The 24,613-nt window shown below is 37.1% G+C and overlaps 1 protein-coding gene across 3 annotated transcripts in view; it reads right to left on the minus strand.

Moving 5' to 3' along the window:
• The window catches only part of WAPL (WAPL cohesin release factor), an 85,347-nt gene that overhangs the window by 52,136 nt on the left and 8,598 nt on the right, over positions 1 to 24,613 (minus strand). For 2 of the 3 annotated variants that reach the window (XR_003905601.1, XM_029932053.1), the window contains exons 3-4: positions 3,752 to 4,795; positions 1,713 to 1,831 (exon numbers count right to left, since the gene is read on the minus strand). Coding sequence is in view for 2 of the 3 variants with exons in the window: in XM_029932053.1 (XP_029787913.1) it covers positions 1,713 to 1,831; positions 3,752 to 4,795 (1,163 nt within the window). In the remaining variant the exon portion in view is untranslated. The remainder of the gene's footprint in view (positions 1 to 1,712; positions 1,832 to 3,751; positions 4,796 to 24,613) is intronic. The other variant, XM_029932054.1, reaches the window with a different exon arrangement.

The raw sequence follows: 24,613 nt of genomic DNA on the forward strand, positions 1-24,613 counted from the left end.
AAACATGCACAAAGGGTTGAAAAGATATTTCTCCAAAAAAGATACACAAATGACCACTAAATGCACAAAAAGATGCTCAACATCAATGGTCAGGGAAATGCAAATCAAACCATAATAAGATATCATTTCTCATCCATTAGAATAGCTATTATTAAAAAAAAGAAAGAGAAAAAATAGCCATTATCAGAAAAAAGTGGGGAGGCACATAGATGGCTTAGTTGGTTGGGCATCTGAGTCTTTTTAAATTTTTTTTAATGTTTTTGATTTTTGAGAGACAGAAACAGTGTGAGCAGGGGAGGGTCAGAGAGAGAGGGAGACACAGAATCTGAAGCAAGCTCCAGGCTCTGAGCTAGCTGTCAGCATAGAGCCTGACGCGAGGCTCAAACCCACAAACCATGAGATCATGACCTGAGCCGAAGCCGGACACTTAACCAACTGAGCCACCCAGGCACCCTGGGCATCCGACTCTTGATCTCAGCTCAGGTCTTTATCTCCAGGTTCTGAGTTCAAGCCCCGCATTGAACTCTGTGCTGGGTGTGAGGCCAACTTCAAAATAAAACAACACAGAACAACACAACCCAGAAAATAAGTGTTGGTGAAGACATGGAAAAAATGGAACCCTCTGTTGGTGAGAATGTAAAATGGTTTAGTCAAGGTGTAAAATAGTGACAGGTAAACACACACCTAACTCTCTCAAAAATTCTACTCAAAAATTCTATTTATCAAAACGTATTGAGAGCAGGGACTCAAATGGCCAAAAGGTGAAAACAGCCCTGGTGTCCACAAGAGATGAATAAAACAAAATGTGATCAATACAAAATGTTCTTCTAGGAGAAAGAAGACAGGGAAAGGGAGAGAAGGCCATGTGATGGAGGCAGACAATGGAGTTATGCAGCACAAACCAAGGAACACCTGGACCCACCAGAAGCTGGAAGAGGCAAGGATGAATAACCCCCTTAGCATTTTTTAGAAAGCAAGACCCTCCCCACATCTTAGGTCTGGATTTCTGGCATGTAGAACTGTGACAGAATAAACATATTTTAAGTCAGCCAGTTTATGGCTTAAACTAACACAAACAATAACCTTCAATATATTTATATCACCTAATAGAGTTGTACCAGTGGATGGCAGTCTGGTCTTCTCATCAATAAAATACCCTTAACAACAACAAATGTAGTATATACATACAAAGGAATGTTCTTCCACCATAAAAAAGGTCTGAAATTCTGATATGTGCTACAATATGCATGAACCCTGACAACATTATGCTTAGTGAAATAAGCCAGGCACAGAGAGGTAAGAATTGTATGATTCCACTTAACATGCAATTACTAGAATAGGCAAATTCATACAGACAAAAAGTAGAATAGTGCTTACTTACCACAAGTAGGGGCTAGGAGGACAAAGGGGAAGTTGTTGTTTAATGGGTATAGAGTTTTTGCTGCAGATGATGAAATGTTTTGGATATAGATAATGGCATGGTTACAAAACACTGTGAATGTATTTAATGTTACTGAATTGTACATATAATAAAAAATATGCTAGGTATATTTTACCACACTTCAAAAAAACGGTTATAATTTTTTAAAAATTTACTTAACATCCTTTGAAACACAAAATTTGCTAGTAATTTTCAGATTAAAAAAAAAAACAAGAGTTGAGCCCTCCAATAATATACAAATAATACAAATCACTGATAATGCTTTACTTACCCGTTTGGGACCACTAAAAATCTTTCTGGTGTTTTCTTTTGATTTATCTCCTTGTTTATTTGGAGGCTTCTTCACACTTTCAGGCACACCAGGCAAATCCTCTGTAAAATCCAAGTTTTCTGAAATGGTAATCAAAACCAGCTAGCTTTCTAATATTTCAAATTATCTACCAAACAACCTATGAACATCTGGGGAGTGCCATTTTGCAGGGTAAAAGAATAAAGGAATAAAAGCACCATTCAGTTGACAAAATATTCCTAAGTGATATTAAGTCTCATTTTGTCATTCTCACCCCTCTGCTTACTCCTACTCTAGAAGAAAATCAGATACCAAGTTACTATGTACGTGCTTCAGCAAATTTCAGTAAATTTGTGTAAATGGCAAAATCAATTTTTTTTCTAAAACAACTGCTGGGTATCTATGGGTACTGACATTGGGCTGGTCTGGTTTAAATATACACACTGTATCTACCTTTTAACATTTTTCTAGAGCTTAAGTATAGTGATTCATGCTGGCCTCCAAAGAACGTCTGCTTGCACCTAGAAAAGTCACATAAAAAAAAGAAAAGAAAAAAGACAGCTATCCTTGGCAAAAGATATAAAATGACCTAGTACAATGTAGCTCACTGATTTGTGGGTCTTCATACAAAAATAACCAATTAGATAAATTCCCAAGCAGTTATATTTTTTCTATTCTAAACAAAAAAAGGAAAATAGGAAAACTTGTCACTAGTCCAACCCTTGAAAATGTTTGCTATTTCATACATCAGTTGAAGACCCAAATTCAAACTTTGGATATATCAATCAAATGGGCTCTACTTTTTTTATTTGGTATCAATGCGAAGTTTTTGAAAGGAAGCCTGCTGATCTCAGATTTCAAAGCTTAAAAAGTTACATTACCTCAAAATGTAAGTTTAAGCCAGAGAGTTTTCAATTGCTGATCAGGATTACTTGCTATCAAAGTTAGCAGAAAGAGCTATGTAAGCTACAGGCAGACAGGAGCTCAGGCTCTGTGCATGATTACTTATCATCCTCCTGCCAAAGCAACCGTCAAGTTGTCTGCCCAGTCAGATCTTATGTGACTCCCAAGGCTGCTGCAAACTTCAGTTCTCCAGAAGAGGTTCAAGACAATACTGACTGAATTCTGATAATGCTTTTATTTTGTTTATTTATTTTTACAGTTAGGACTAAGGAGTGAGCCTTTAGGGACTATTCTTATACTTCTAGTTTTGGAGAATGACTCTAACAAAACTAGGTCAAATAAAGCAAAACAGTAGTCTCAAGTATGACTTATAATGTACAAGAGAATCTATATGTAAAAATACTATTAGAATTCTAATTCACCATAATGATACTTCTTATATGACTTAACAGGACAAAAAGATTATATAACAAGTAAAGCGATTCAGAGAAAATGTATGTATTTGGCTAAACATATAAAAATACAGTCCCTGGATCCCAGAGGCTTTCATTTACTCTTCCTCACTCAACAATCCATCCACTTCACAAAGCCCTTGTCAGGTAATGACTTAATTACAGCAAAGCTAACCTACTTGTGTTTGTCTCTCACAATGGAAACTCAACTCCTTGAGAGCCTCAGTCAATACTGGCCCTACTATCTTAAGAGACAAATTTTCACTGTTAAGAATGAATACTTACCTAGCACTTTTCAATTTTATTAATTCAACTCAAGAGGCTAATTTTTAAGATTAACATTTCCTTTTTAACTTTAAACTTAAGATTTCTTGAAAATGTTGTCCCTGTACACACACACACTCTAAATTCTCAAGTGCTAAAGGCAGAATTGAAACACAAATATGAAAAGACCCTAATCTATAAATTGATCCTTACAATGTGGAACTTGATTATGAACACTTAAAACACTATCTCTGGATAAGGTACAATCTGTGGTTCTAAATAAATAGTACTTCTATTAAAATTAAACATAACAAGTTAAAATTAAGTATCTAGGCAGAAACTAAGTAGCCATTGATTTAAACTTAAAAATGCATTTACTTATAATAATTTTTTAAGTCTTACCTGCATTATTAGTACTAGACTGACTATCCTGGGAATTATCACTGTTTTCAGGAGGAGGCTGCAAGGAGGGTGATGGAGCTGTTTTAGTTCTTTTTTTGCTTGTCTTTCTTTCCACTTGACAGTCATCTTCATCATCATCTTCACTTTCACTGAGATCATCAAAGCCAAAATACTTAATTTTGTAATTAGAACTCCCAGAACCTCCTTCATCGCCTCCTGTCTCATCATGATCTTCAAAACCAAAAAATTCAAGTTTAACATCCTTTTTGGATTTAGTATTACTAGGTCGAAATCTAGTAGTGGTCTTAGAAGTCGCAATATCTGCCTTTTTTCTTAAACGACCAGCTTCTCCCAAATCTGCAGGGGTTGATGCAGTGAACTCATCCATGCTACGTTCCATAGTATCTTGTATGGTAACATTACAAACTGACAAGCAAGATGGATGTAAAACAGTGTAATCTCTAGTCCGTCCAACTGTCCCCCTAAAACTGGTCCCAGAACTGACACTGCCTTTCTTTGCCTGATTCAGGCCATCTTTACTTGATTCACTGTTTGCTTTGGCTAAGGCCTGACTGGTGCCGTCCATTAGCTTATCAAAATTTGATGCTCCTTGTGAAGATTTTGCTTTATTTGCCCTACAGTACGTCCTACAGTTGCTTGGCCTAAGAACACTTTGCACGATGTCTTCCTCAATGGCTTCATTTAGATTTTCCAACCGGTTTTTAAAATCCTCATCTTTCATCTCCAAAAGAGGTTCATTATCCAAACTTAAAATACAATCTTCTGATCTGATATCTTCAAAATCATTATCCCATTCATACAAACCAGTTCTTACAGATCCTTTAATGGAAGATATTTCTGATGGAGATTCTGACCCTTTTCCAAGTTGGGAGTTCCAAGTATCATTTGTTTCCTTGATTTCATCAGCTTTGTATCCAGAAGCTACTGTTGTTTCTGCATTGGATTTCTTAGTACTGTCTTCAGCATTTTTGTAAATATGGTGACTATTCTTTTCATATTCTTCACTAAAATTCTCCACTTTATCTATAAAAATTAAAAATAAGTCAAGGATAAAAATGTAAGTGACATCAATGTAAAAGTTAAGGAATAACAAGGATATGTAGCTAAGAGCACAGATTTAATCTTGAGATAATTGCAGAAAGGTTAAGTTGTGAAGAAATTAATGAATGTTTATATATTTGACATTTCCCCTTCTACCTTTTAGAATAGAGCTCTCATGCCTTTTAGTGACCTCTCCGTAGTCATTTGGGTCCCTTAAAATTGTTACCCTTAAATCAAGAGATTTCGAAAGTGTTCAGCAACTAAAATTGAGTTGCAATTCTAATTCAGAATTAGAGGACTCAGCCAAACCTTCTCGGAGATTATTATGGGTTTTTCAAATAAAAATGCTTAAATTAAAGTTTATTTAGTAGAATCAAACAGTGTAACACAATGAAAACATTCTGGCAGTTTATTTCTCTGGTGTAGGGCTGCCCATAAGGTGTGCTGGCTCTAGAAATCCATCTCAGGGTCAGGTTTCTTTCTCTAATTCTGTTTCCATTCTTTCTCCTAATCCTAAAAGCCATATAACTTCAAAGATTTTTTTTCTTTTTCTAGCAGCTGCTCTGGTGCCTAAGTGGCTACAGTGGCTATCTATGCATATCAGCAAGTAGTAAATCTTACACTTACTCTTCATTTTGTACTTGGGCAATTCATTTATACTATCTTTAATTTCTATCATCATAAGCATTTTTTTCATCATAAACATATTTTGTTAGCCTTTCTAAACAAGAGATGAAAATGATTCAAATTGATATTATGATTAACTCTCCCAGCACTTAGCAGTAGAAAAAGTGGCAAAATGTTTATGCCAAACTTCCTGTTTATACTTAAAAAGTGCACTTACATTTAAGAAAGCCAATTACAGATCTCAATTTACAAACCGTCAAATATAGATAGGCAAAGGGATGATTTTACATGAATTCGCTGCACAATTTTTACTACCCAATGGGTTTAAATATAATTTAACTTGTAAGATTTTTTACTTACCTTTAGAAAGGACCTCATACCTGTTTTATTCTTAGATATTTCCCAGCAGAAAGCAAGGAACTATAGTTTTCATAATCTCAGAAGTACCAATCACTAAGATAGTGAAAAGCTAAAAATTAAAAGCTGTCTTGGACATCTGGTATCTTAAAAGGAACAGAAGCAAAGCAAAGTATAAATCAACCAGAAGAATACCAAGGCTTTCACTAACAAATAGAGTAGTGGTAGCCAAGTCTGGAGACTTATGTGGCCCTTGTTAAACGAGCTCTTCAGCGCTCAGGCAAGACCCCTAGCTTCAGGAGTTTTCCTGAGGGCTTCAATTTCCTCATCTGTTCAGAAGAGAAGTCACTGACCTAAACTATTTTACAGCCTTACTGAAGGAATTACTTCCTAATGAATACATTATGGGAGGGCTTAGTGTTCTTAGCCACACAAAGGTCTCTGAGATGCCATTAAATGTACTATCACATCACCTTTTTAACTGCATAGCATTCTACCATCGTTAATACCACAAATTTTACGTAGTCTGTTTCTGTTTTATGTAATAAATATCTTTCTGACTAAAAACAAAGAGCAGTATTTACATGAACAATAAATGTTTGTATCCCTATCTGTAAAAACTATTATTTCAAGAGGCACCTGGGTGGCTCAGTCAGTTAAGCGTAGGACTTCAGCTCAGGTCATGATCTCACAGTTTTTAAGTTCAAGCCCCATATCAGGCTCTGTACTGACAGCACAGAACCCACTTCCAGAGCCTCCGTCTCCCTCTCACTCTCGCTCTCTGCCCCTCTCCCCTCTCAAAAATAAACATTAAAACAAACAAAATATACTGAATTAAAAAGAGAAAGAAAACTATTTCAGGGCACCTGGGTGGCTCAGTTGGTTAAGGTTAAGAGTCCAATTTCAGTTCAGGTCGTAATTTCACAGTTCATGAGTTTGAGTCCCATGTTGGGCTCTGTGCTGACAGCTCAGAGCCTGGAGGTTGCTTTGGATTCTGGGTCTCCCTCCCTCTCTCTCTCTCGAAAATAAGTAAAACAATTAAAAAAAAAAAAACCCACTTCAAGTTTCACTTTTATTACTCTCATTTCTCCTAAAATCAGAGAGAATACATGTTGTGTTACTACTCTTATAAGTAAGCCATTTTTCATATGTCTAACTTTGTTGTGAGCTTATCATATAAATCTACTTTAAGTACAGAGTAATAAAGAGACCTATAGAAAATATTCTCATTAAAAGTTATAACTAAAAGTTGTATTAGCAAGTATAATCAACTCATCTATTCAATTATGAAGCAGAAACAATCCTACAGATGAATTATTAAAATACATTATGTATTTTTAAATTTCTGAAATACATTACATAAATAAAAGCCAATGTAACCAAGAGAGTTCTGCATAATGTTGTCCAAGTTCTCCACAAAAGTATTCTAATATATAAAATAAACACTTTCCATAGCCCTTCATCATTTAGCTCTGCAACAAGTATTTACAACTATATCTTCAGAAGAGAGCAAGGCTGGGACACCTGGGTGGCTCAGTCGGTTGAGTGTCCAGCTTTGGCTCAGGTCATGATCTCACGGTTCGTGGGTTTGAGCCCCGCATCAGGCTCTGTGCTAACCGCTAGCTCAGAGCCTGGAACCTGCTTCAGATTCTGTGCCTCTCTCTGACCCTTCCCTGTTCGTACTGTCTCTCCAAAAATATATAAAAGACAATTTTAAAAAAAGAAGAAGAAGAGAAGAAGGCTATCTTATCCTAAAATGCAAAACAATTAGTTTCAACTGCTTTCCTCCCTCAAATATCCCACCTTCTCGGTCACATAAACTTATCTGGTATCTTAAAACATCAAGTGATAAAAAAAGGAAAAGTAAATAAATATAAGTTATTTTCTTCCAGAGAAGGTATACATTACTGTTTTAATCTAAACTGACTATATAAACAGAAGCGTGTTCCTAGCTAACACAGGTTTAGGAGTTCAATGAATGTGTGCCAATTCTGCCACTTTCTAGCTAAAATGAGGCCTTAAGAAAAGCAGGCCATTTCTTCACCAAAAAATAAACTAACAAAATATTTCTGAAGGGCAGGTTGAACAGATAAAAGAAAGTAATATATTTAAGTATATTTTACAGGTTATACAACATCACATAAATGCAAATTACTGTAACTATTACCACTCTGCCACAATACAGGACATATTTTTAATAACCTTTTAGCAAGTCTTTTCTTAGTGGGCTCTAACCTATAAGTTTATCAATAGTCCTACCAGCTTCATGCAAGGAATCCAAAACCACATTCTAAGCCCTACTGTTCCTCAAGCTAAGGGTGAAGACTGGATGTATAGAAAGTTGTTAATTCAAAACTTAGCCCAGCACCATCTGCTATCAGATACTTAATGTTTTTTAACATCACTTGATTTTATTTTTAAAGTTTTATTTTAGTAATCTCTACATTCACCACGGGGCTTCAACTCACAAACCTGAGATCAAAAGTTGTACGCTCTTCTGACTGAGCCAGCCAGGTGTCCCGGCATCACTAGATTTTAGCATCACTAGTTACTCAATCTTTTGTATGTTAGGTAACATATAAAGGAGGGAATTTATCTTAATGAAGAAAACACACGACAAACATGGAGTTAAACCACATAAGTAAGCCAATAACTAGATGTGTGCCAGTTTGGCAAGCCGTATTATCTCTCTAGGCCTCATGCTGCTTATCTAAAACACAGAAAGCAATGGCACATAAAAGATGAATTAAATGCCCACTATTACCTTAAGGATTCTTAATTTTGAAAGGAAATGGATGATTCCCTTAACAATAAAAACACAAACATTACCAGTCCTTACAATAATAGAAGTATGAATAGTTTATTTTTTAAAATTTTTTAATCTTTATTTTTGATAGACAGATAGAAGAGTACAAGCAAGGGAGGGAACAGAGAGAGAGAGAGAGAGAGAGGGAAATACCAAAACCGAAGCAGGCTACAGGCTCAGAGCTGTCAGCACAGAACCCGACACGAGGCTCGAACTCACAAACTGAGAGATCATGACCTGAGCTGAAGAGACTTAACCAACTGAGCCATCCATGCGCCCCTACATAGTTTTATAAAGAAAAATAAATAGGTAGGATAACAAGTCTTCTGTGAGTGAAGGATACTCTTTGAAGTATTTAAAAAATTGAGAAGGTAAGTTTGATCAGAGACTTATGAATGGGTTTCACAGTTTCTTCACATTTTGTGAAACTGTATGAAAATGTGCATATATTTCTCAGGGATAGTATGTACAGTTTCAGCAAATTTTCAAACTAAAAAATATTTTTAGTGGTTTAAAAGAGAAAGAGGAGCAAACTATATGCAGGACATCAGAGTATACTGACTGTGGAATTTCAAATCTCTATGCGAAAGGTAAATTATTCAATAAAGGTACTGGAATATCTGAGGGAAATAAAGTTTTTACCTCAAATATTAAACATATTCTAGATTAATCAAAAACTCAAATGTAGAAAATGAAACTTTACACACATTATAAAAGAGAATTTTAAAAAATACTTTACACTGGAATGGAGAAATTCTTTCTCAGATACAAAGTCCATAATCCACATTAACTTACATAAAATCTACAATTTCAGCATGTTAAGTTAAAAGAAACAATAAAATGTGAAAAACATTAACTGCAACTAGTATTACCAAAGAAGAGGTAAATTTCCTTCATTTAACAAGAGTTCTTACATATCAAGATGCATTAGAGACCTACATATGAGGGTAAATGCAAAATTTTTAGAACACAGGAGTATATCTTTATGACCTCAGGCAAGGTAAGTTTTTTTAAGCCAGATATAAAAGGCACTAACCTTAAAGGAAAAGAAAGAAATTTAATTTGACCAAAATTAAATCTGTCCATACAACAATACTATTTAAGAACTACCAGACAAACTAGAGCAGAAGGTATTGAGACTATATAAAGAATGCACATAACTCACTAATAAAAAGATGCTTAATAAAAAAAGATCAAGAGACCTGACGACTCACTCAAAAAGAAAGGCTATTCAATAAACATATAAAATATATTAAAAGATGCCTAATTCATTAGTTATTAGGAAGGTGCAAGTTAAAACCATAATGAGATATCACGACACAACCACCAAAAGAGCTAAAATTAACAACATCAAGTACTATGGAGAAGGTAAAGCAATTTCGACTGGTGGTAAAGGAAACTGAACTTGGGCATTATCTATAAAAACTAAACACAACACTTATGACAATTTCAAAGTACTTACGAAATAGATACTCATGCAACTATACACCAAAAGATGTATTACACTGAACCACAAAAAATCTCCATTTAAAAAGTGATCAAATATTAGCAATTACACATGGTTCAGTATAACAGAAGTATGCCCATAGCAACATCATTCCAGAACAATGAAATGTGAATATTCATTAACAGGACAGTCAATAAAGCAGTCTGCTCATACAAAGAAATTCTACAGAGCAGTAAAAACAAAACATTTCCAGGGCACCTGGGTGGCTCAGACAGTTAACCCTCTGACTCTTAATTTTAGCTCAGGTCATGATCTCAGGGTTTGAGATCAAGCCCTGCATCAGGCTCTGTGCTAACAACACAGAGCCTGCATGGCTTCTCTCTCCCTCTCTCCAGCTGGTGAACACAAGCTCTCTCTCACAATAAATGTTTTCAACAATGTACATGTCAAAGAAACAGACACAACCTTTGAAGCAAGCAGTTTTATTTACAAGCATTTACAAGGAGTATTAAATTAACATAAGTAACAAGGAAGCTCACTACAACTTTGTTTCCTGTTTTCACCTTCATACACAATACAAATACCTATCAATAATGAACTACTCAAAGTATCATACAGCCACATATCTAAATACTATGTGGCTATTAAAAAAGAACGAGGGAGGTCTCTGTTATGTAGAGATAAGGTCACTGTTAAGGATGGGATGAGGGAAAAGACCTTCCTATCTCCTGAATTGGCTACTGTCAGAATAGTCTGTTCATAAGCTTAAAAGAATAAAAACTGCCAAAGGTACATATTAAGTACCTTAAAGAGTAATAATAGTACTACAGTTGCATGGTGGCTCAGTGGTTAAACATCCAACTTTGGCTCAAGTCATGGTCTTGTGGTTCACAAGTTCAAGCCCCTCATCAGGCTCTGCTAACAGCTCAGAGGCTGGAACCTGCTTCAAATTCTGGGCCTCCCTCTCTCTCTGCCCTTCCCCTGCTGGCATGTGCATGAGAGCTCTCTCTTTCTCTCTCTCTCTCTCTCTCTCTCTCTCAAAAACAAACATTCAAAAAAAAAAAAAAAGAGTAGACAATAAAAATGAAACAAAACTGACCATGAATTAATGCTTATGGAAGCGAGCTAGTTACATATACACACACATACACATTTGAGTTACTATATACTAGTATGTATATACATACTAACAACATATATACTTCCTTCACCCTTATAAGAAAGTGAATATATTTCCTTTCACCTTCATCAAACCCATCACACAGATGAGGAAAAACAGGCCCAGCAAGGTTAATGACACAGTTACCAATTAAACAAATGGCCAAAAGACCCCATAAAAAGATCCACCGTGAGTTCTATTACATTATACTTCCTTTGGTAGCAGCTTAAATTTGAAATACTAAAGCAGATAAACCATTGTAATCCATGTTAACATAAAAAATCCAGATGAAGAAGTTAAACATATAATGTTTTGGACAAATATATATCACATGATTTGCTGAAGGTTAAATTTAAGCAAAACCTTTGACTTTTGACTAAGAAGACTGTCTTCGGAAGGGTCTTCGGAAATGATTACTGACTAAATACAGGTGAGGTAACTAGAAAAGTTAATTTGGGCAGTATGGGGTACCTCCATTATATTCAAGCTTTTTTTTTTTTTTTTAACTGTTTTTATTTATTTTAGAGAGGGAGAGAGACAGCATGAGCAGGGGAGTGTCAGAGAGGGAGGGAGACACAGAATCTGAAGACAGGCTCCAGGCTCTGAGCTGTCAGCACAGAGCCTGATGCGGGGCTCGAACCCACGAGCTGTGAGATCGTGACCTGAGCCGAAGTCGGACGCTGAACCGACTGAGCCACCCAGGCGCCCCGCAAGCTACTTTTTAATATCGGAGTGGTTGTCATCAGAAGAAGGAACAAACATATTCTATGTGTAGAAATCATTCAATTCACTGAAACTATAAGGACTGATGAGCAAAAATACTAAATATCAATTAAACTGTCCAACAAAGGGAATGCCTACGGAAGAAGAGAGTGTGCACCCTTGTCATAAAAGAAGTATTTGATAAAATGGGACTTGATTAAAATTAATTCTGCTCTGCAAAAGATGCTGTTCAGAGAATGCAAAGACAAGCCACAGACTCAGAGAAAATGTCTGCACATGAATATACTTGATAAAAGACCTGTATACAAAATGAAGAACTCTTAAAGTTCAGTGAGAAAATAAACAATCCAATTAAAAATGAGCAAAAAAATGTGAACAGGTATCAGCATAGAAACTATACTGACATCAAATAAGCACATGAAAAATGCTCATCATTAGTCATTAGGGAAATGCAAAAAGCTAATTTCCTTAATATATTAAAAGTTCTTGGGGTGCCTGGGTTGTTCTCAATTGGTGAAGTGTCTGACTCTTGATTTCAGCTCAGGTCATGATTCACTAACATGCAGAGCCTGCTTGGGATTATCTCTCTCTCCTCTCTCTCTCTCTCTCTCTCTCTCTCTCTCTGCCTCTACCCCACTTACATACTCTCTCTCAAAATAAACTTTAAAAATTTTTTAATTAAAAAAAATAATAAACTCATACACATTAATAAGTCCAACATCCCAGCAAGAAAAAGCACTAGAGACATAAAGATACAATTTACAGAAAAAGAAACAGAAAGAAATAACTTATGAAAAGATACTCTATTTCATCTCTCTGATCCTCCCGTCTTCACTCTCCCAAAAATAAATATTTAAAAATAAATAAATAAATAAAATAAAAGTACAAAAAAAAAAAATCAAAGTGCAGGGGTGCCTGGCTGGCTCAGTCAGTGGAGCATGCAACTCCTGATCTCAGGATTGTGAATTCAAGCCCCACACTGGATGTATGTATTACTTAAAAATAAAATCTTTAATACTTAGCCCTTAGTATGTGCCTGGTACTGTTATAAATACTTTCCACATTTTAATTCATTTGATTTCATAGCAACCTTTTGAGATATGTACTATTACAAGTTCATAAACCTTTATCACAATTTCAACACCCAAAAAGCTCTGAAAACTAAGTTTTTTCATAATACATTCTGAAGCTATACCTGACTCACATAAGAAAAGCTATTTAGAGTGTTTGTCCTAGTTAGGAATGTATTTTCTTTTTCTGAATAAACACTGATTAGGAGGCTGCCTCAGACTCTGATGGGGTATTTATGTACCCCACACTTTCTATATTCCAAAATAGTCTTGAATTCCTAGACAAATCTGGCCCCAAAGGCTTCAGATAAGAAAATGTAAACCTGCATCCCATTATGCAGATAAAGGATAATAGACATAAGTTACTGTCTGACAGTCACACAGTTATTAAGTGGTATTTGAAAAATAAAGCAACTTATCTCTGTCTAGCCCTGCATGAGCTGAGCGTGTGCTCTTTCTCTCTCAAAATAAACAAACTTAAAAAAAAATAAAATAAAAGAGGAGGGAGGGAGGCCAAGAAGGACATTTTTATGTACTACCATGGAATTATCCCCAAAATAAGAGAAAGAGCAAGGTACAAAATGGCATGTTAACATTTGTGGATTTAAATACACACACCCATAACTACTTTTATTGATTCTATGTGCACAGTATATGTCAGAAAGGCTGAAACAAAAAATAAATGGTCACTCCAGGGAGAACTAGGGTGACTGCGGAAAAGGGCTGGCAACCTTTCAACCATTACCATGCACAAGTAACATTTTTTAATTTGAAATTTTTAAAAAGATATACATATTCTAAAATGAAAAAAATTAAACCCCCCGAATAAACAGCATTCTTTCAGCTAGGCAAAGGCCAAACTTTGACAGGAGGATTGTGGGGGGGACGACCACACATCCACTTGGAAATTTGGCAACATCAACTGAAAATTTAAATGTATACACCCTGGGGCGCCTAGGTGGCTCAGTCAGTTTAATGTCTGAGTTCAGCACAATTCAAGCCTCACTTCAGGCTTTGCACTGATGTGCAGAGCCTGCTTCAGATTCTGTCTCCCTTATTCTCTGACCCTCACCAACTCATGCTCTCTCTCAAACATAAACATCAAAAAAAAAATTTTTTTTAATGTATACAACATCCTCTACCACTGTGCTGAAACATTATGCTCAAAAACACAAGTAGGGAGATGTTCAATATAGCAAAGAACTAGAAATTGTCAAAATACCCCTAACAGACTAATTTTAAAGTATGGTACACTCATACAACAGAAAACATTGAACTGCTACAAAAGAAAAAAAGTAGACTTATAAATATTGGTAAGTGTACCTCTGATAGACTTAAACACGTATTTTTTGTAAGACACAATACACTTTATACACACACACACACTATACACACTATATATGTATATATGTATAGTACATATACATGTATTTATATATGTATCATGCTCCCATTCGTGTGTGCCTGCATATTTAAGAATACACTGACTTATATACTATGCATACTGAAGATTATGAAAAGCTATATAAGAAACTGTCAACAGCATTTGCTTCTATGGAAGGGAATGTTTTTTCCCACTGTCAGTCAATAAAAATATGTGGTTGTTTATCAGAGGCATCTAAAAAGCCAAAGGAAAACCATGGCACATCTTCAGTGGATCTACTTTACTCAAAGATTTGAATGGTAAAAGGTACTTTAAAAAAATAAAAAAGCACTTTAACTGGTAATTTAAGACATCTTTATATTATGGCAAGGTAAACAAAGCAAAAATGAACTTCTGGGACCTCACCAAAATAAAAAGTTTCTGCACAGCAAAGGAAACAATCAGCAAAACCAAAAGGCAACCAACAGAATGGGAGAAGGTATTTGCAAATGACATATCAGATAAAGGGTTAGTATCCAAAATCTATAAAGAACTCATCAAACTCAACATCCAAAAAACAATTCTGTGAAGAAATGGGCAAAAGACATGAATAAACACTTCTCCATAGAAGACACGGCTAACAGACAAATGAAAAAATGCTCAACATCACTCATCATCAGGGAAACACAAATTAAAACCACAATGAGATACCACCTCACACCAGTCAGAATGGCTAAAATAAACAACTCAGGCAACAACAGAAGTTGGCAAGGATACGGCAAAAGATGATCTCTTTTGCACTGCTGGTGGGAATGCAAACTGGTGCATCCACTCTGGAAAACAGTATAAAGATTTCTCAAAAAATTAAAAATAGGGGCGCCCGGGTGGCTCAGTCGGTTAAGTCTCCGGCTTCAGCTCAGGTCAGATCTCACGTCCGTGGGTCCGAGCCCCGCGTCAGGCTCTGTGCTGACAGCTAGTTCAGAGCCTGGAGCCTGCTTCAGTTCTGTGTCCCCTTCTCTCTGCCCTTCCCCCTCTCATGCTCTGTCTCTCTCTGTATCAAAAATAAATAAAACATTTAAAAAAAAAATTGAAAATATAACCACCCTGTGACCCAGCAATTGCACTACTAGGTATTTATCAATTGAATACAGGTATGCTGTTTCGAAGGGGCACGTGCACACCAATGTTTATAGCAGGGCTATACACAACAGCCAAAGTATGGAAAGAGCCCAACTGTCCATTAATGGATAATGGTTAAAGAAGATGTGGTATATATCTACAATGGAGATCAGCAATCAAAAAGAATGAAATCTTGCCATTTGCAATTACATGGATGGAACCAGAGGGTATTATGCTAAGCAAAATTAGTCAAGAGACAAATATCATATGGCTTCACTCATATGAGGAATTTAAGATATAAAACAGATGAACATAAGGGAAGGGAAGCAAAAATAATATTAAAACAAGGAGGCAGGCAAAACATAAAAGACTCTTAAATACAGAGAATAAACTGAGGGATATTGGGGAATTGTGGGGGGACGGTGATGGGCTAAATGGGTAAGGGACATTGGGGAGAACACTTGTTGGGATGAGCACTGGGTGGTATACATAGGGGATGAATCACTGGAATCTACTCCTGAAATCATTACAGCACTATATGCTAACATGGGTGTAAATTAAAAAATAAGTAAATAAAAAAAGAATTAAAAGAAAAACAAGAAAATATAAAGCTTATAAAAATACCAAAGTTACATGTAATTTAAAAGATAAAACCATTTTTAAAAAAAGATAAAATGGTAAATATCCAAACAACTTCAAAAGTGTTACTCAGCAGGGCCCACTACACAGATACTCCAAATAAATCACAGGGCAGTCCCAGTCAAGTTACCCTTCCACATCCCCCATCAATGTAACCTTTGGGGAGCATTAACTGTGACAACCTACCAGCAAGCAAGGAGCTTGTTTGCTCATATGGCCTTTTTTTTTTTTTTTAATGTTTACGTATTCATTTTTTCAAAGAGAGAAACAGAGACAGAGACAGTGCACAAGTGGAGGAGGAACAGAGAGAGAAAGAGAAAGCCAGAATCTGAAGCAGGCTTCAGGCTCTGTGCTACATACAGTCTGACTGCAGGACTTGAACCCACAAGCCATGAGATCATGACCTGAGCTGATGTCTGACACTTAACCAACTGAGCCACCCGGTGCCCCCGCTCCCATGGCTCCTGCTCAAGAGGCCCATCTCTGCCCACCAGGAGACAGGAAATATGCCCCAGTCACTCTTCCACCAGTGTACCTACCTTCCAGGTGGCAAATGACTCTTCAAATTAATATACAGACACCCAGAATTACATTAAAACATTTCAAAACATATACAGGCGCAATTGAGATTTAAGGAAATTCATTTCTGGGTGCCTGGGTAGCTCAGTTGGTTGAGCACCCAACTATGCTCAGGTCATGATCTTGATATTCATGGGTTCAAGCCCCTTGTCCATCTTTCTGCTGACAGCGCAAGTCTGCTTCGGATCCTCTGCTCCCCTCTGCCACTTTCCTCCCCTTCCCGCTTGTGTGTGCATGCACACAGACACACACTCACTCTCTCTCTAAGATAAACATCAAAAAAAAAAAAAAAAAAAAAAAAGGAAATTCATTTCTAAATCCTCAATTCCACATGTACTCTGCCCCAAAAACTGATGTGCCAACCCACCAGGGATTTAAGCATTCTCCCACATCATAAAAAATGACATATTGCTCACCCATTTCTAATCTTACTGTGATATATTGCTCCAATTCGGCATAACCTATTAAAAAATAACGTGATAGATTACTGGCTTCTGTGCTTACTAAGTAAGCAACTCTAATGTATGGGTAACATCCTTTGCACATCAGGCAGTTTCCAATTATTGCTTTCAAATAGAAACTGCTCTAACTCTTCCCCTTACTTTTGTCACTATGGTTTCTCAATATTTACGTGTATTAAGAAACAAGAATAGATTGACACCAAACCTTGTATTATCCTAGCAATGACATTCATAAATATGAACTAACTGGAAAAAGCACTGCCCATCATTAAGATGTACGTTTCTAATTCTAAAATTCCAATCAGTTTTGCCTTTAAAATGTACAGCACTCACAGCTGACCAACCATGTACTAACAATTGTGCTCATAACAATCTAGAAGAATTTTTAAATTCTTAGAGCATTTTAATCACAGAAAATTCTTAGAAGTCTAAATTTAAATATATATACATATTCCTGTAGAATTATGAAAAGGATGAATTATTACAAGACTAAACATAAATACGTGCATTAGGATAAAATTCTGAAGGGGAAGTGGAATAGAAGAAATACAAGCATCCGACTTGATTTCAGCTTAGGTCATGATCTCAGGGTTTGTGGGATAGAGCTCCATGTCAGGCTCTATGCTGACAGCATGGAGCCTTCTTAGGATTTTCTCTCTGTCTGCTCCCCCCACCAGCCCCTGCCACATGGACGTTCTCTTTAAATAAAGTTAAAAAGAAAGAAAGAAAGAAAGAAAAATACAATTTGAAAGAGATAAATAGAAACTGTAAATCTGGCTGTGAAAGAACTTATTCTTTATTTTCTTTAATATTTGAAAGAGAACAGCAAATAATTACAGCATTTCCAAGTAAGAAGGCGATTATGACAAAAGACAGGAGAGCAGTCATTCTGGGGGTGAAGGAAGGGACAGATGGAGGAGTCTAGAGTGGCTGCCAAAATTCTATTTCTTAATGTGGGTGGTGGCTATAAGGGTGTTGCTCTTATAAATAATTCATTAAACTAAACATATATTTCTATACATTATATTGTATGTTTTTGTAATAAAAAGGTGAAAAAATCACAGACACTTAAATTGAATGTTTTATCCTAAAGCATCAATATTCACAGGAAATATTTTTTACAGAAAATTATATCCTTTGCAAGGATTTAAATTTAAGATCAATATTTTCATAACCAGCAGTCCCACACCTAGGTACTTACCCAAGAGAAATGAGGACATACATCTAACAAAACTCTAAATGTGAATGTTTATGGCAGCTTCATTCATAATTGCCCAAAACTGAAAACAATCCAAATGTCCTTCAACTAAAGAATTATGGCACATATACAGAATGAAATACTATTCAACAATTAAAAAGGAATGAACTACTGTTACATGGAATACTCTTAAAAGCATTATGCTAAATGAAAGAAGCCAGACTGATTAGGCTACATACTTCATGATCCCATGCATTCGACATTCTGGAAAAGATAAAAACTACAGCAACAGAAAACAGATCGGTGGATGCCAGGGGTTGGAGGTGAGAGAAGGGACGGACCAAAAAGAAGCATGAAGGAACTTTGGAGATAATAGAAATATTCTGTATCTTGATAATTACACATACATTTTCATAGAACTTTATGGTTTGTTTTTAAAATACTACACCAGGTATATTCTAGTTGTCCTTCCAGGTCCACTCTCAATCCTGATCTCAGCCCCACGAGGGTGACCTGTATCAAAAAATTTCCTTACTTCTTCCATTGGGTTTTACCCATAAGGAGCCCCAGCAGCACAAATGGAAAAATTTAGGTTCAGGTAAGCTACCCCTTCAGCACTTTCCTTATGAGGCCCTTCAACAAAAGGATACTGCTCCTCTTACGGTGGATTCCTCTCTATGGCTCAGACAATCCCCTGTGAAAACGGGTGATAAGAGCTTCACTGTGAAGCTAACCATGGCTAGGGCACCATCCCTTGGGATTCCCCTAACATTTTCCCCACACCTTTGTAAACAGCCCCTTTATAAATACACTTTCTTGGTATTAGCCTAATTGGGGCATGCCACCTATTTCCAGTTGGGATCTTGACTGACAAATCAAGACTCAAAGTTAAAAAATATCTAGGGGATATATGAAGCAGGGACAGTATTCAAACACTTTTCAGATCAGGAGTGAACGAACAAAGGTTTGAACACTGCTATCAGAAAATTTGGTTCTAAAGCCACCATGCTTCTCATCTGTTTCTCTGGGTCATGACTCAAAATGTAAACACATCTTGTCATCTACCTTCTCTCAAACTCTGTTACTCAAAATGTATCTGTACTTCTTTCCAATCTCAAAATCCAACAATCAACCGTCATCACCACCCAAACCTTTAAGTCTAAACCACACAGGCCTCAGTGATCAGCGCATCACATATGCCTGGGGGTTCATTCCCTCTACCACTTCTGGGCCCTAGCTGAACCCTGACTATACAGGCCTCTTACCCTGCAGCCCCTTGCAGTATGAGAGTAGGATTCGTTGGGGTCACAGGGATGCTGACTCTCCAGAGCCTGTTTATAAAACTATTCCTACTCCACCTTCTTATAAAAGCCCATTCTTTTGAGGCTTGTGTCACTTAGCTAGTTACCCTCTAATCTTTCCCAAACCCGTCATTTAACCACCTCTTATTCTTCAGTTAAGGGTTTTACACAGGATTTATAACCTATCCCTCATGCCAGTCTTGCCAGCATCCTAAATTCCACCAAATCCCAATCCCCTGATCTCACAGTTCTTTAACCTTCTCCTAGAGAAATCTACATTCCAGCTCAGCCACCAGCTCTCAGTTTCATCCAGAAACTTGCCATGTCCTTGAAAGCTTCACCTCTTAAATATTAAAATCAGATAACCCACTTCTCAATCACAACCTACCAACTTTTCAACCTGTCCCAGTAACCCCATTCCTTTTATTTAATAAGACTCTCAGTATACTGATCTCTCTTCTCTCCTTTCTTCTATCCACCAGCCTTGTCCAGTTCCTAAACATTTTAAATTTCAGAGTCCATCATTTCCAGACAATACCCTAAATTCTTTCCTACCTGTTCACACCACATCTTGTCAGAGGATAATTCTAATTTTCCTATCCCATAGTCTACCATTCTGCGCAGGTTCTGGCTAATAGGACCAATAGGACCCACTAAGCGGGAATGCGGCGCACTCACACAATAAGTGAAACCTAAGTTTTTAATGATAGACTTCACTAAGACTTCATTAATGTCCAGAAATTCTCTATATATAGCTCCTTCTTCCATTTTCTGCAACACCTGTTAGAACCCTTTATCCCTCTACTCTAGCCCCTGCATTTCTTTGCTCTTGTGTCTCTTTCAGGGATAACCTCTTCCGTCATTTCATGGGGGAAAATAAGGTCTTCATCCATAAACCACAAGCCACCCTATCTTCCATCCTCTCTCACCATGCTCATATTCTCACCCATCTTTCCTCCTATCCAGGAAACGTGGCATCCCTTCTTCCAAGACTAATCTCCCCGCCTTGTGCTTTGAATCCTATGCTCTAAGACTCTACCATGCACTCAAACCTTCCAGAACTTCTCATCACTTCCTAACTTTTCAGAACCTCTCTTTCCCCTCCAAACCTCTTTAACCAAAATTGTGTACACTTGCTACTCCCATATCCTCACTGTGTACTCACTACTCATACTGTTCCAACCCAAGCTGCACACTCCAATGTCAGCTCTCTAGTCCTCATTCTTGTTGATTTTGCAAGCAACATTCCAATTCAGTTGATCCTTCAGGAACACCTTTCTACTGGCTTCTATAAACTAGCACTGGCTCAATATTCCCACTGGTGCTCTAGCTGCCCCTATTCAATTTCCTAATCTAGTTCTTTTTTCCTTCTTCTCTGCATCAATTAAGTATTACAAGTTTTTCACAATTCAGTGCTTTTTCCTCTTATACTGTCCTTAATAACTTCATCTAATCCTATAATTTCAAATAACATTTACATGCTGAATCTCAAATTTATCATCTCCAACCAAGTCTTATCTAAGTTCATACCAACATACCCTATGCCTCACAAACGTCTCAAATCCAATGTGCCCAAACCTAAACTGATGAACTTGCCCTCAAAATGTCCTCTTATCTCAATGATAGCACCATCTGCTCACATGCTCACATTAGATAACTGCCCATGCCACTAAGCTCTGCCACATTTATGCTTGCTGAGTGCAGCAGTGGGTCCCAACTTAAAGGTCAGCTTTAAGGAGACTGGGTGGCTCAGCTGGTTAAGCATCTGACTCTTGATCTTGGTTCAGGTCAGGTCATGATCTCGTGGTTAATAAGGATCGATCCCCATGTCAGGCTCTGTGCTGACAGCGTGGAGCCTGCCTGAAATTCTCTTTCCCTCTCTCTGTTCCTCACCTACTCTCACTCTCTCTCTCATGTAAACAAGTAAACTTGGAATAAAAAAAGGAAAAGAAAGAGTTGAAATACTGTTATACCATACATTCTCAAAGGACCCCATATTTTTCTTTTCTTTTCTTTTTTTTAAGTTTATTTATCTCTACAGCCAATTTGGGGCTTGAACTCACAGCCCTGAGATCAAGAGTTCCATGCTCTTCCTGACTGAGCCAGCCAGGCACCCCAGACTCTGTATTTTTCTGTAATTTTCAGCACACTACTTACTCTATTCAATCTCTGTCTTGCCCACTAGAATGTGAATAAGGCAAAATCTCGTTCATTAACATACATGAGCACTCAGCATACAGAGGACACTAAAATAATAGCTGAATAGCTGGAAGGAAAGCATCCCCCTGACTTTCCTATGAACAAATTCATCCTCCTCTACCACCAGGGCTCTGGAAAAGTTAAAGACTGTTTCCTAGAGTCAAAGATTGCACAAGAAAAATGTATGAATCACCTGGCTCTAAATTCTAAAAATATGGCGTACATACAGAAAATCTCTGAAAAGCATCAAAGCATTGTACAAATGTGTTGTCGCTGTTTTAAAAGCAGTTATTAGGGGTGCCTGGGTGGCTCAGTCAATTGGGCGTCTGACTTCATCTCGCAATTTGAAGGTTCGAGTCCTGTGTCAGGCTCTGTGCTGACAGCTCAGAGCCTAGAGCCTCCTTCAGGTTCTGTGTCTCCCCCTCTCTCTGCCCCTCCCATGCTCATGCTCTGTCTCTGTCTCTCAACAATAAATCAAAATGTTTTAAAAAATTTAAAGAAGAGCAGTTTTTATTACCAGCAGAAATCAATAGCTTCATTCCTAGAGGGCATGGAGTATGCTTACAGCTTCTACATACTACCTCCCATGGCTGGTATTCAACCTGGATCTGAGAAGAAACTTGTCAGTGGTCACCTACACTTCTGCTCAGACCTTGAAAATAATCCTCCTTTTACTAAGAAAATATTTTACAAGAAATCAGAGTTCTGGGGCACATGGCTGGCTCAGTCAGAAGACCATGTGCCTCAATCTCAGGGTTGTGAGCTCAAGCCCTATGTTGGATGTAGAGATTACTAAAAAAAAAAATAATAAAATAAACTTCAAAAGAAATTAAAATTCTACTTTAAAACAAACTTTAAAATTACAGTGTCTTGCAGAATGTGCATATTAAATTTCCACTGTATACATCACAAAAAATGAAAAAAGTAGAAAATATTTATGACTTGTAAAATTAAGGTCAGTTTTATTCACTAAGTATTATAATTACTTAGGCCACATTTTTTTTAAGTTTATTTATTTATGTAGAGAGAGAGTAAAAGCAGGGGAGGGGTAAAGAGAGAGGAGAGAGAATCTCAAGCAGGATCTGAGCTATCAGCGTAGAGCCCCACACAGAGCTAGATCTCTCGAACCATGCAATTATGACCAGAGCCGAAATCAAGAGTTGGGACACTTAATGGACTGAGCCACCTAGGCACCCGAGGCCACAATTTTTATTAATAAGAAAATTATTTAAAAAAATAAATAAATAAAATAAAATAAAAAATAAAAAGAAAATTATTTAGGGGCACTTGGTGGTTCAGTTGGTTGAGCGATTGTCTTTTGATTTGACTGACTCTTCTTGATTTTGGCTCAAGTCAGATGTTGCTTGGGATTCTCTCTGCCCCTCCCCTGCTTGCTTGCAAGCAGGCTCTCCTCTCAAAATAAGTATTTTTTAAAAAAAGAAAATTATTTAAATAGAGGCAAGAGGGAATCTAGAATGTGTTCCTATCAGTTATTTCCAACATCAAGATAAAACTGTACAGTTACATTGTTATTTTAAATGTGAGGCTCTAAATATGGTAAAATTAAGTTCATTTACATCAGAATACAGAAAAGAACACTTTGAATGTTTCTCAGATCTTCTACTAGTAACCTAAGTTACTCCCTGAATTGTGATTTACTCTCTATAAAATAGAAATAAAGCCTGACTTACATAGCTGTAATTAAGAATTACTTGAGGGGTGCCTGGGTGGCCTAGTCAGTTAAGCGGCTGGCTTTGGCTCAGGTCATGATCTCATGTTTGTGGGTTCGAGCCCCACGTCAGGCTCTGTGCTGACAAGGAGCTCAGAGCCCGAAGCCTGCTTCAGATTCTGTATCTCTCTCTGACCCTCTTCTGCTCGTGGTCTCTCGAAAATAAATTAAAAAAAAAAAAGAATTGATATATAAGAGCTCAACACTCAGTAGGAACTAAATAAATAATCGGTCTCTTACATACTTCCCTTAAAAGAAGTTTAGGTCTGACTTAAATATATTCTAAGCAACAAATACATTCAATACCTAAATGAAGGCTACGAGCTCTTGGTGATATTATGCTTTCAAAATTCTTTACTAATCCTCACAAGGGGCCTGGGTGGCTCAATGGGTTAAGCATCCAACTTTGCCTCACTCAGGTCATGATCTCATAGCTAGTGAGTTTGAACCCCATGTTGGGCTCTGTGCTGACAGCTCAGAGACTGGAGCCTGCTTCAGATTCTATGTCTTCCTCTCTCTCTGCCCCTCCCCTGCTCATGTGCATGCACACAGTCTCTCTCTCAAAAAGAAACATTAAAAATGTTTTTTTAAAAATCCTCATTAATCACCTGTACTTTATCCAATGAGCAGATGAAATCTCATCTCTCCTCACAAGTTCCTGGCCTACTTTAAGTTTTCAGGAATAGAACAATTCATTTCCCTTTCTAAAATTCATCTTCAGGGGCACTTGGGTGACTTGGTTAAGCGTCTGACTTCGGCTCAGGTCATGATCTCGCACGAGTTCAAACCCTGTGTTAGGCTCTGAGCTGTCAGCTAAGGGAGACTGCTTTGGATTGTGTATCTCCTTCTCTGCCCTTCCCCCACTCGTACTGTCTCTCTCAAAATTAAACATTAAAAATAATAATAATCCTCAGTTCCAAATCAAAGTTCTTAAATTCCTGACAATAATATCCTTAACATACAAACACTCAGTACAGCTTTAAGCAAATGGAAAAAATGCATTGGCTACAAAACCAGTCATGC

This window comes from Suricata suricatta, chromosome 2, assembly GCF_006229205.1.
Source record: "Suricata suricatta isolate VVHF042 chromosome 2, meerkat_22Aug2017_6uvM2_HiC, whole genome shotgun sequence".
Classification (NCBI taxonomy): Eukaryota; Metazoa; Chordata; class Mammalia; order Carnivora; family Herpestidae; genus Suricata; species Suricata suricatta.